This window comes from Microcaecilia unicolor, chromosome 3 (assembly GCF_901765095.1).
Source record: "Microcaecilia unicolor chromosome 3, aMicUni1.1, whole genome shotgun sequence".
NCBI classification, from domain to species: domain Eukaryota; kingdom Metazoa; phylum Chordata; class Amphibia; order Gymnophiona; family Siphonopidae; genus Microcaecilia; species Microcaecilia unicolor.
In genome coordinates, this window is record NC_044033.1 from 431,882,700 (window position 1) to 431,895,185 (window position 12,486).

Genomic DNA, 12,486 nt, shown 5'->3' on the forward strand with positions numbered 1-12,486 from the left:
CTCCTGACTTGAGAAAACCACTGAAGAAGAGCATCTTCTACCTCCTCAGCTTTTCCCGCCCGTTTTCATTTCCGTTGTGGATTTGTATTGGTTTGCCAGTCTTCCAGAAGCTGATCTTTCTGCTTCAAGATACGTGAAATTTGACTGGGATTGACACCATATTCTTTAGCAATAGATGCTTGACTTGGTTTGTTTTCTAATTTTTTAAGAACTTCTATTCGTTCAGTCAGTGTTAAAGTCTTACAGTTGCACGACGACTCCTCCTCCAGTGTACACTTTAACAACATTCTTTCACTTATTCTGCCTGTGACAGTTAAAGGGGCAGTAAATTTGAAATCTCGGTTGTCACGCGCCAATCGGATTCCATATTATGTGCACGCGCTTATGCGGAGTCTTCCCTGCAGAGGAGCGGTCTTAAACCATGCATATAAGCAAATCTTGCACTTATCAGTGGTGCGCTAAACCAAAGTTTGTCCCCATAGAAATTGATGGCACCAAAAACGGGACCGAACTATGGCATGCAGTTAAACAGAGCATGCGCTTATCCGACGTCCACTTAAATGAAGTGCACTGTATATATATATATTTTTTTTTCTCCTCTCTGGGTGCTGATGTAAAGATCTTGACTTATAATGTTAAGGGCTTAACAAACGCCAAAGACTTTTGAAGGAATTAATTCATTTTCAACCACAGGAAAACACATTTTAAGAGACCATGAAGAATTCATGAGTCATCCCCAATACCCTCATATTTTTTGTGCTTCAGCCAATGATGCCTCAAAAACATGAGGGGTGGTCATTTTGGTACATGCGTCTGTCCAGGTACAGGTGCAGAAGATCAAAAGAGATGAAAAGGGCAGGTACGTTTTGTGCATCTTATGCTGGATCATTCTGTGGTGACTTTGGTCTCGATCTATGCTCCAAATGAACATTGGGAATCTTTTTTTTTTTTTTTTTACCCATCTTAGTTCTAAGTTGCTTAGGGTAAATTAATTGTGCAGGTGATTTCAATGCGACCATAAATCCTGCCCTTGATTGTTCGGGGGGTGCTACCAGCTCTGATCTTCCACCAGGGAGACAAGCACTTGTGACAGATGATGACTTTGCCCTGTATGACTCATGGCAGTTTGAGCATCCCTCTGATAGGGATAACAATTTTTTCTCACACTCCCGTGGGACATAATCATGTTTAGATTATATATTTCTGGATAAGTTGTTCCTGAGAGGGGAGGGAGGAAGTGGCTTTGCTAATGGAAACATTACTATTTATGATCGCTCTCCAGTGTGGTCCATTGTCCCCTTGCTTTGTGAGGCAGAGTGAGATGATAGGTGGACTTTGAATACCCTCTTACTCCAAGACCCTGATATTATCATGGGCTATAGATCCTTGTTTAAAGATTATTTTAACAGTAATGTCCTTTCAGGTCCATCGTTGGGCATTGTCTGGGATGCTCTAAAAGCAGTTTCCTGTGGTTATTTCCTTCAGCAGGCCAGTAAGAGAACCTTGGCTCAGAAGGCTCAGGTAGCTGCTTTCTTAGAAAAAATGTGTTCTCTTGAGGAACATTATAAGGTGAGAGAGGCTCTGTTTCTATTTTGAGTGAACTCCAAGCCTCCTGACTTCAACTGGATGATATTTTCTCTGAACAATTGACTATGGTAAATCTTAAACATAAACAAGTTCACTATGACCATTATAATAAACCGGGCCACTCTCTGGGTAGTAAACTTCGCAAGATTCGAGCTCATCGAGATGAGGGGGGCCAGACTGTGGTTCGCTCCTCCCTGATTCGTACGTGCTTTCAGGAATACTATCAAGCCCTTTATACTATGGAACCTAATATTAGTCCCGCTGCTATCAACACTTATCTTTCTGCTCAAGATCTCCCTACTGTAACAGAAGAGCAACATTCTGGTTTGGAGCACCCAGTTACTTCTATTGAAGTGCAGAAAGTCCTCAAAAGGCTGCCTGTGGGTAAAATCCCCAGGTTTGGATGGCCTCCCTAATGAAGTTTACAAACATTTTGCTGGAGAACTTTTTTTTTTTTTTTGGTGGAGATACTTAATGCTGTCAGAAAAGATGGGGAGCTTCCACCTTCCATGATGGAAGCGTGGATTGCTGTTTTTCCCAAACCTGGGAAAGGTAAGACTGACTGTGCCACTTTTCACTCCATCTCTCTGCTTAATTCTTAGTGAAGGTCTTAGCTAACCGATTGGTGGCTTCCCTTCCTTTTCTCATACACCTGGACCAAGTGGGCTTTGTGACCCATAGGCATGCTCTGGATAATGTACGATGCACGGTAGACTTGTTATACAAAACAAGAGAATACTCCTTTGTGCCTTCTCGGCTTAGATGCTGAGAAGGCATTTGATAGGGTTCATTGGCCTTTTATGGAGAAGGTGATAGAACTCTTTGGCTTTGATGATTGTTTTTGTTGCTGGATTCAGGCCTTCTGTTCCTACCATAGAGCTTGTGTGTGTATTAATGGAGTCCATTCAGCTTCGTTTGCTCTTACAAGGGGTACTCAACAGGGGTGGCTCTTGTCCCCAATGTTGTTTGCCATGGTGATGGAATCGTTTGCAGTTTGCTGATGATGTTTTACTTTCCCTGACTCGCCCATTGATTTCTCTCCCTAACAACTTGTGAGTGATAGCGGAATATTTGGCTGTGTCAGGTTTTAAAATTAGCCAAGACTCAAGCTATGCCCATTGGCATACTGGGGGGGGGATTCTTAGATCAGCTTAAGTCCTCGTTCTCCTTCCATTTGATGTGCCAGGGGATTTGATACCTTGGTGGTGGTTTAACTCCATCTTTCTCTGATTTGTTCTCTGCTAATTATCCAGGTCTGGTGAGAGACATTTATTGTGACCTAGATCGATGGGATGACATAGACTTGTCTTGATTTAGTTGGATTGCCACATTGAAAATGAACGTCTTGCCTCTCTTGATGTATTTGTTCCAAGTGCTCCTGTTGCGATTTATCCTGAGGCTTTTTATCGGATTTACAAGACCATTTGGTGTGGTTTATTTGGCATAACAAGCGACCATGCCTTCCCTGATCTTTTCTTTATCAGGCCTATAAAAAAGAAAGGGGCCTGGGTGTTCCTAATGTTTTTTTGGTATTGCAAAGCTGCACAGGCTTGTGCTGCCCTCGAGTGGTTTCCGGCCCGACCTTAAAACCTCTGGGTTCATTTGGAGCAATTCCTTATGGGCCCTTGATTGTTGCATCATTTAATGTGACTTCCTCGAAAGCATCATAATTTCTCAGGTACTTTGCTGTTCCATTTCTACTACTTTTTACTATTGGGACGCCCTGTTCACAAAACCTGACCAGATCATCTTGTGACTTTCCAGGTCTTGAACCTGGTGCTTTTACTCGCTGGGCCTCTCTGGGGTTGGCCACTTGGGTCAGTTGTTTGAGGATCACTTGATTCCTTTTTCTACCCTAGCCGAAGAGTATAACCTTTTGCCCACCGAGGTGTATGCTTATACTCAATGAAGACATTGCTTGACTGCACCTTCTGTAAAGCAGCGGGTGTTGCGAGAGGACTCCTTTGAAGATTTTGGCGAAGATTCAAAGGGCACTCGGTCTGATTTCATCTCTATATAGATTCCAATGGAAAACCTCTTGCCCTTATACTTTCCATTGCATTAACTGGCACTCTGTATTGGGGATACTCTTGGAGATGACTACTGGAATACAGTGGAAAAGGCCCTGTTTTCTACTGCTGGTATCTTACCCCGGCCCGCCTCCACAATAAGTTTCTGGATTCTTCCCTTCTCTGTTGGAGGAGATGTGGGACTGTGGAAATGATGGGTATGTGGTGGAGTTGTGTTAAGGTTCGGGCATATTGGAAGGCTGTCCAGTGTAATTTAAAACATTAGTTGGACCGTTCTATTCTGTGGCTTCTAGTTTTTTTTTGTTTTCTAAGAAGCCACCGGGTCTCACTCGTTATCAGTCACTCTTTGTGAGACACACATTGTGTGTCACTCAGGTGAATCTGGCAGCTCATTGGAAACAACTCAAGGAGCCGCCTTTGGTCAATTGGATGACCAGGCTGTGTTATGTATGTGAAATGGAGCGTTTATTGGCAGTTTGCAACTATACCTTGGCTAAATGGGAACACATTTGGTCCCTATTTTTGCTTTATTGTTCTTCTTGATATGTTGTTTATTTCTGTTTGTTCTCTAGGTTCTTTGAGGGGATATACAAGGGCTTTGGGAGAGGAGTGACATCTGTGGGTCTTTTTGAGAATACTGATGCCCATTTTCTCCACCTCTTCTTTCCTTTTTTTGTATGAGTGTGAGGGGGGGGGGGGGTTGGGTTATGTGTGTGTGTGTGGAGAGGGGGGTGGGTTCATTGTAAAATACTTTATAAAATGTTTTTTTTTTAATGTTTGAGTATTTTTATTAAGCATCATTACAATACAACAATGTAAACGTATTCATTTTTCCCCACGTTTCCCCCCCCCCTTCCCCCCTCCCCTCCCTCCTCCCCCTCCCAGCTCTATTTCAACTGTCCTTATTGGGTTAATCGCTGAAATCGAGACCACAGTTCAGAAGATGGGTTGTACCTTCCCATTCTTTTGTCCGTTAGCTGCTCCAGTTCCCCGACCAGGGAAAGTTTCAGAGTCCAGTCCAGCTCTGAGGGAGCCATCTGTTTCTTCCAGTGCATTGCAATGACACTCTTAGCTGCTGTTAAACAAATCCTCTTAAGGCGTCTTTGCCATTTAGTTCCTCTTCTGTTACCGAGACCCAAAAAGACACCAGGGCGGCGTGCATTGGAACGGCTTATTCGTGCTTTCTGAAATTTTTGTCGTTACTGTTTTCCAAAATGGTTGTAGAGTTCGGCATGACCACCAAATATGCAAGAAAGTCCCCTCCTCATCTCCACACCTCCAACACAGTGGGGATGCCGAGGAGAACATATCATGTAATCGATGCGGGGTATAATACCACCGCGACAATATCTTAAAGGCATTTTCTTTTAACAACACACAATTCGAAGCTTTTTGACTTCTACTACTATAGCCTTCCACTCATTTACTGTAAACTCCCGTTGCAGATCCTGTTCCCATTTTATCATATAAGCACATTTCTCAAAAGATCTACCTCTAATCAATTTGTACAACATAGATATAACTCTTCTCATTTTCCCCAATGATCCCCAAAAATTTTCAAGTTCCTCATATTCTTCCGGGTCCCTCCTCAACCACCCTTGTTGGCTCATATAATGCTTGACTTGTATATAAAAATAAGTATCTCCCGCATCTCCCCCACACTGTTCCCGGATCTCCTCTAACGGTCTTAACTCCCCATCATCCAGGAGATCCCTGAAACAAATCAACCCCTCCTCTTCCCACCACCCTGCAACCTGGTGACCCATTCCCATTTGAAAAGCCGGTTCCCCACCTATACCTGCCAGTGTGGAAGTTTTCCTCTTCAGCCAGAACCTTGTTCTGAAAGAAGCCCACAAGGTCAACAGATGGTTCACAAATGGGTTTGTTGTCATTTGACCGTATACCCTTGGTTCTATTGAAGCCCATATAACCGACTTCAACTTATAACCCTGCACCATCTCTTGGTCTAAACTAGCCACCACCGATGGAGCCTCCTGACTCCATGCCACTACAAACTTTTCCTGTGCAGCCCAAAAATACCATTCCAAATTGGGCACCCCCCTTCCCCCCAGGTCTACCGACTTCCACATCAATTTCCTATGTATTCTCGGAGCTTTACCCCCCCCCCATATAAATTTCATAATCTCCCCCTGAAGCTTATTTATTTCCCTTTTAGGTACCTGTATAGGCAAAGTCTGGAACAGGAACAAAATCCGGGGTAAGATATTCATTCGTACTGTAGCTATTCTCCCCCACCAGGATAGCCATTTACCCTGCCATTCCGCCATATCTCTATGTACTTGTTGAAACAACGGCCCATAATTTAGTGAATATAGCTGATTCAACTCAGAGGGTATCTGGACCCCTAAGTATTTGATATTGCCCTTCTTTAGTCGAAATGAGAACCCCTGGAGCACTTCTACCAGTCGACCATGTGGGATAGACACCCCCAGAACTTCAGACTTGTCATAGTTTATCTTAAAACCTGAAATCCTACCAAATTGATTGAGCTCTTTCACCAAGTTTGGCAAAGTCGTCAGGGTACTCGTGACAAAAAACAGAATATCGTCAGCAAATAATGCTAGCTTATGTTCCCTGCCCGCTACTACCATCCCTTTTATGTCACCCATCTCCCTTATCCTCTGCGCCAGCGGTTCAATCGATATCGCAAATAACAAGGGAGATAGTGGGCAGCCTTGCCTCGTACCTCTCCCTATCTTAAATGCATTAGAATACCCCCCCGTTTACCTTGATCCGCGCCGAGGGTCCTTCATATAACCTTTGCAACCATCCTATCAACCCCTCTCCAAAACCTAGATGCCTCAGTACCTCCCATAGATAGGGCCACTCCACCCTATCAAAGGCTTTTTCAGCATCTGTGCTTAGCAAAGCCATAGGTCGACCCTTCTGTTGAGCCTCCCAGATAATATGCAGTGTACGACGTATATTATCGGCTACTTGTCTCCCCGCCACAAACCCTGATTGATCTGGGTGGATTAATTTGGGCAATATCCCCCCTAATCTGTTCGCAAGGACTTTGGAGAGAATCTTAACATCCAAATTAATTAGTGAAATTGGTCTATAGGACCCACATGCGGAAGGATCTTTGCCTGGTTTCAGTATAAGCGATATACCAGCTTCATGCATACTAGCTGGGAGGGAGCTGCCCTGAAAACAAGCATTGCCCACCCTTACCAACAACGGCCCTACCTCCCCAGCAAAGATTTTATAAAACTTTGCAGAGTATCCATCTACTCCTGGGGCCTTCCCTCCTTTAAGTCCTTTTATAACCTGCCTAATTTCCTCCAAATGAAAGGGGGCCTCTAGCTTTTCACAATCCTCACGAGATAATGGGCAACCTAAGAGAGCACAATTCCTTTCTAATTTCACCTCCCTCCACCCCAATAGTGCTAGTATATAGTGTACTATAAAATCTCAAAAATTGATTCCTAATATCTCTATCCTTATAAAGGATCTGATCCCCCTGCCCTTTAATTTTGGTAATCAGCGAGTCCCGTTGACGGTGTCTCAAACAGTTAGCCAGCATCCTCCCTGACTTATTACGAAGAAGGGCAACCTTCGAAAGCTAATCAAGAAATGTATTAAGATATGTCCAATAAAAAAGGTATCATCTTATTTTCTTTTCCATGTTTTATTTTGTTTGATTTCTATTGATGCCAAATTCAAAAAACTTATGCTGGAGACGTTTCCTCAGGAACTCCACCCGTTCAACCTGTATTTGATCCAAGGCCGCCCTCCATTTACGTACCTCCCGCAACTCCTCTCCTAACCCCCCCTTCCTGATGCTTACGCTCCCAGTAGGCTAGCCTCTCCCTGGCTTCCAGTTCTTTCGCCTCCCGTTCCCGTTTTTTCCTGGCGCCCCATTTAATTAGGTGACCCCGTACCACCGCCTTTAAGGCATCCCAGAGTGTGCCCTCCGATACCACCCCCATGTCATTCATATTACAGTAATCTTGAATTACCTTGCGTAAGTCCTCACATACCTGTTTATTGCCCAAAATTCCCTCATTAAGCCTCCAAAATCTCTGTTTATCTTCTTCTCCCAACCCCTTCAAGTCAAGTTCTACTGGGGCATGGTCAGAGACTGAGATAGACCCCACATCTGCATCCACAACGTGTTCCCATAAGACCCGGCTACACCAAATCATATCAATTCGTGTATATGAGTTCTGAGAGTGAGAAAAAAATGTATATGCCTTCTGGGTCGGATGTTTAAGTCGCCAAACCTCTAGGAGATCTAATCTCGAGGCCAGTGCCCTCAAACTCCGAGTATAAGGCTTGTGTACTGTAATGTGTCCCTTAGAGTGATCCATAGATGTATTCCATAAATTAAAATCTCCCCCCATAATCATCCCACCTCTTTGAAATTGAAGAAGCTCCTCCCTTATATGCTCAAAAAACTCTGCCTGACCTGAATTAGGTGCATAGATATTCACAATTGTCACAGATTTCCCATATAAGAGCCCTCTGACCGCTAAACAGCACCCCAATTCATCTCTATAAATGTCATCAGTTACAAATGGAATCCCTTTCCGAATATAAATGACTAAACCGCCCACCTTTCCCCCTCTTTTATCAAAGTGTGCAATACATTCACTGTAAGCCCTCTGATGTAATAAATGTGCCTCTCGGCGCCTAATGTGTGTCTCCTGCAGCAGGACTATATCCCATCTACTCCTCTGTAACTCCCGATACACCAAATTTCTCTTCCTCTGCGAATTTAACCCATTCACATTCCAAGTTCCCAACCTCAACCCTTTCCCTCCCTGTACCTCCCTCCCTCCCCCCTGTTGCTGAGCGGTACCATTTGCCGCCAGCCTAATACTGTAAGGAAATAACCCCTCGCCAGAGCTGGCACCCCCTCTGTTTTCCCCCCTCCCCCAAAATTCGTATTCCCTCTCCCTCTGCTCCACATTTCCCAAACTCATTACATTATAACAGTGTAATAGACATCCATTCTCTGAACTCATAACAGAAGAAAACTATTGCAAACCCTGTCTGGCAACCCTCCAGGGCTACTCAACAACCTATAACTGTGGTGAACTGAAACCAGTAGTCTCTCATACTTTCCATCAGGGTACTCTGTCCATTTCTGGCCTGTGGGAGCCCGGCCCTTTGCGAGAACCCGCCTTTTGCCACGACGATCCTCTCTTCTCGGTTGCTGCTTTTCCTGGTTTTCCTGTATCTCCTTCAGGAGGCAAATTTTTACAGCCTAGCTCCTTCAGCACTTTCCACGCTTCAGCCAGCGAGGTCACCCGCCTCGTTTGGCCCTCTACTGTAAGCTGCAAGCCAAATGGGAAAGCCCATCTGTACCTGTAATTAGCCTGTTGAAGAAACTTGGTCAAGTCCCGAAACTCTCGTCTTCGTTGCAGCGTGCCCAGGGCCAGGTCTTGAAATACTAGCACTGTTTGATTGTCCCAGGGAATTTCACCCATCAATCTTGCTTTACGCCAGACCAGATCTTTAGTCTTATAATCCTTAAAGCATGCCACTATATCTCTGGGCTGCTTATCTCTTCGGGGTCCCAGGCTTCTGTGTGCCCTATCAAATTGTATCTCTGTCCCATCTCCAAGCATGTGCTCGTCTCCTTCAGATGCCAAGATAAAGGCACAAATTGCTTTTACCACCTTAGTACAGTCCATATTTTGGTACGTTTCCGGGACCCCCTTGAATCTTAAATTATTTCTTCTGGATCTATTTTCTAAGTCCTCAAGATCCAGCTGCATTTTATCTTTCTCTGCACGCAGAGAGCCAATCTCATTTTTCAACTCCAAGATGTCTCCCTCCACGTGCTCCAGTGCTTCCTCAGCCTGTTCCACCCTGCTGCTGATTTCCCTCACCTCTTTCTGGATGTCCACCACTGCATCCTTGATTGTTTTCCTCACTGCTGCCATTTCAGCTTTAAGCGCTTTAAACCAGCGCGTTACCTCCTGCTTCGTGAGTTCAGTATCGCTTTCTTGCTGCTCCATCAGCCCCTCTGTATCAGAGCCCGAGTCCGCGTCCGCCATTTTGTCTCGCGCCTTGCGCGGGGTGCGACTCGATGTTGCCGCTCCGTCCCGCTGATCAGCGCTAAATTTAAATTTCTCCAGGCGCTTTCGGGTCGCCATCGATCTCCGGACTCTGACCGCCTAAATTCGCGATCGCGGTTTCGCTGGGGGAAAATCGCTGCTTTCACTGCTGCCTCGTCGGAGCTCAAACATCAAGCGGCCATCTCTGACGGTGACGTCACTTCCTCCTCCAATACTTTATAAAATGTTTAGAAGTTTTGTTCTTCCATTTTGTTTGTTTAATCCAGGCCGAGTGTTCATGGTTTGTGCTTTTATTGCTCGCTGGGGTCTTTCTTGTTGTAAATTATGTACTCCTGTTTATTGTTGCTTGGCTTTCAATAAAGACTTTTCGAAATTCAAAAAAAGAGGGTTGGGTGATTGTTTGTGATAGGTGAGGGGGTTGTGTGGTAGGTCAGAGAGTGTACCGTGTGGGGTGTGTAAAGATAGTGTCAGGAATGGAGATGCAGGAAGGAGCAGAAGCATGCAGGACGTGTCAACTGGACTAGGCTGACAGTGTTGAATAGAAGGTAATGGAAAACAACCTAAATGTAGCATACCTTGGCGACAGGACATGGAGGTACCCTCACATGTGTTTTAGGTTGCAGTAGAAGTAGTAGAGTAGGCAGAAGCAGAAGTCATGAGAATGAGGCACTGGAGAAGTAGCAGTGAGGCATAAGGTGCATGTCTGCAGGAATGAGGAGTGCCTCGATGTGATTAAAATTATGATAAGAGATGGGAACCTGATGCAGTTGGGAGAAGAGCTTTTTCCCAGGTTTAGTGTGGTGGTGGTTTGGGGGGGGGGGGGGTGGTTATGGCTGGTAGCAACTGTTCTCTGATACTACTGGGGGTGGCTGGCAAAAGTCATACTTTTTTTTTTTTTTTTGGAACTGCTGGAAAGTATATTTTTAACTTTGTTTTTATACTGAATGTTGGAATTTGTAATGAACAGTAAAGATGGCCAAATAAAGTTTACTAGAACTCTTTTGGGCTACAGCCACCATTAGAAGTGCTACAATGTTCTACAATAATGCCAGCAGCCTTAAGGGAGTAGTAGTTAAGCTGCCAGAAATAACGCACTGACTCAGTTATAGTTCATTACTAGGACTCCATTAGCCTGTATGAAGAACTACCACTAGAGAGTTGTGGGGATTTTCTTGTGACTGCCTTTTGCCAGCTTTCATCTAGCTTTATAGTATTTGGGTAAAGAGTCAGATGGAAGCCATAAGAGGAGTTGGCAGCATGTAAGACCTGCTGCCCTCTTATGCTTCCTCTTCATGGTAGGAAGGGTGGAAAATCATGTCATCCAGGGCAGAAGACAATATCAAGAAGGTAGAAAAGGATCCTAATAGTGGATCATCTGAGGGCTGCTGTTACCATGGCATGGGAGGAACTTTCCCATAGCATGCTTTTTAAGAAACACTACTGTTTACCATCATGTTAGTAATTTTTTTTAATTTTCATAGAAAGTTGTTCTATTGTTGGGTAACTGCAGACAGTACAGTGCAGATTTACCATTAATTATATATAGCATCTTCTGATTTTGCTGCTTCTGATTTTCTCTTTGGTGACATAATCATGAATTTTGCCATTTTTAAATTTATTAGGCAAAAAATAACCATACTGTTTCTGGAAAATATTATTTGATATATCAGATACAGTATGTTGATGGACATTCTTTAAGAACACAAAACTAGTTTCTTATAAATATGTTCTCTCTGCTTTTTCTGGGAATTGTTTACAGCATTTTCCACTTTGAGTAAATGGAGTCAGTCGTGGTTGTAATTAATCAAAGAAGACAGAACACAAATACATTGGTCATGCTTTTTCAGCTGAATGTCTTTTCTCTTCTTTTGCGTTTTTAAACAACAGGTTCGACATAAAGTATCACAGAAAGTGTATGCTATGAAGCTGCTTAGTAAATTTGAAATGATCAAAAGATCTGATTCAGCCTTTTTCTGGGAAGAGAGGGATATCATGGCCTTTGCTAATAGTCCCTGGGTGGTTCAAGTAAGTAGTGTTCTACTTTTTTCAAAAACAATTGTATTGTACAAAGTTTAGATTTCCAGTACATGTGTTCATTGTTTTTGGGGTAGTTGAAGTCCTCTGGTCCTTGCCGTTTCCATTTTAGCGTCTTTCCAGTGGTCTTCAGATATCCTCTTATATAGTCCCTAGGGACACAGTAACCTGTTCTAATACTGAGAGAGATGCAGTTTGTCACAGAGCCATAGGCGCCGACTCCGTGGGTGCTGTGGGTGCTCGAGCACCCCCAATATTTCACCCACCGGAAGTTCGTTCCCTCCCTCCCTCCCTCCCCCCTTCAAGTTCTAGGCCCCCTCCCTCCAAATTTTAAAAGTCATCTATTTTACCTCGTCAGGGTTAGGGCGGCAGCAGCGGTAAAAAGCATGCAGGCTCGGCTCGGTGCTTAGATGTTTTCCCTTCTCTCTCAGCTTTGGTCCCGCCCTCATTTCCTGTTTCCTCAAGGGTGGAGCCAGAGCTGAGAGAGAAAGAAGGGAAAACAACTAAGCACCGAGCCGAGCCTGCATGCTTTTTACCTTCTGCCGCCCTAACCCCGACGAGGTAAGATAGATGACTTTTAAAAGTTGGAGGGAGGGGGCCTGGAACTCGAAGGGAGGGAGGGAGGGAGACCCTGGAACTGGGAGGGAGGGACGGGGGGAGCCTGGAACTGGGAGGGAGGTGGGGACCCTGGAACTGGGAGGGAGGTGGAGGGGGGGATGAGGGAGGGGGAGGGGACGAGATGGAGAAAATGGGAGGGGGATGAGAGGGAGGGGGAATGCACCACC

The 12,486-nt window shown here is 44.6% G+C and overlaps 1 protein-coding gene across 1 annotated transcript in view; it reads left to right on the top strand.

Annotated features, from left to right (window-relative positions):
* The window catches only part of ROCK2 (Rho associated coiled-coil containing protein kinase 2), a 428,174-nt gene that overhangs the window by 41,697 nt on the left and 373,991 nt on the right, over window positions 1-12,486 (top strand). The window contains exon 3 of the mRNA XM_030198858.1: window positions 11,555-11,692. Coding sequence (XP_030054718.1) covers window positions 11,555-11,692 — 138 coding nt within the window. The remainder of the gene's footprint in view (window positions 1-11,554; window positions 11,693-12,486) is intronic.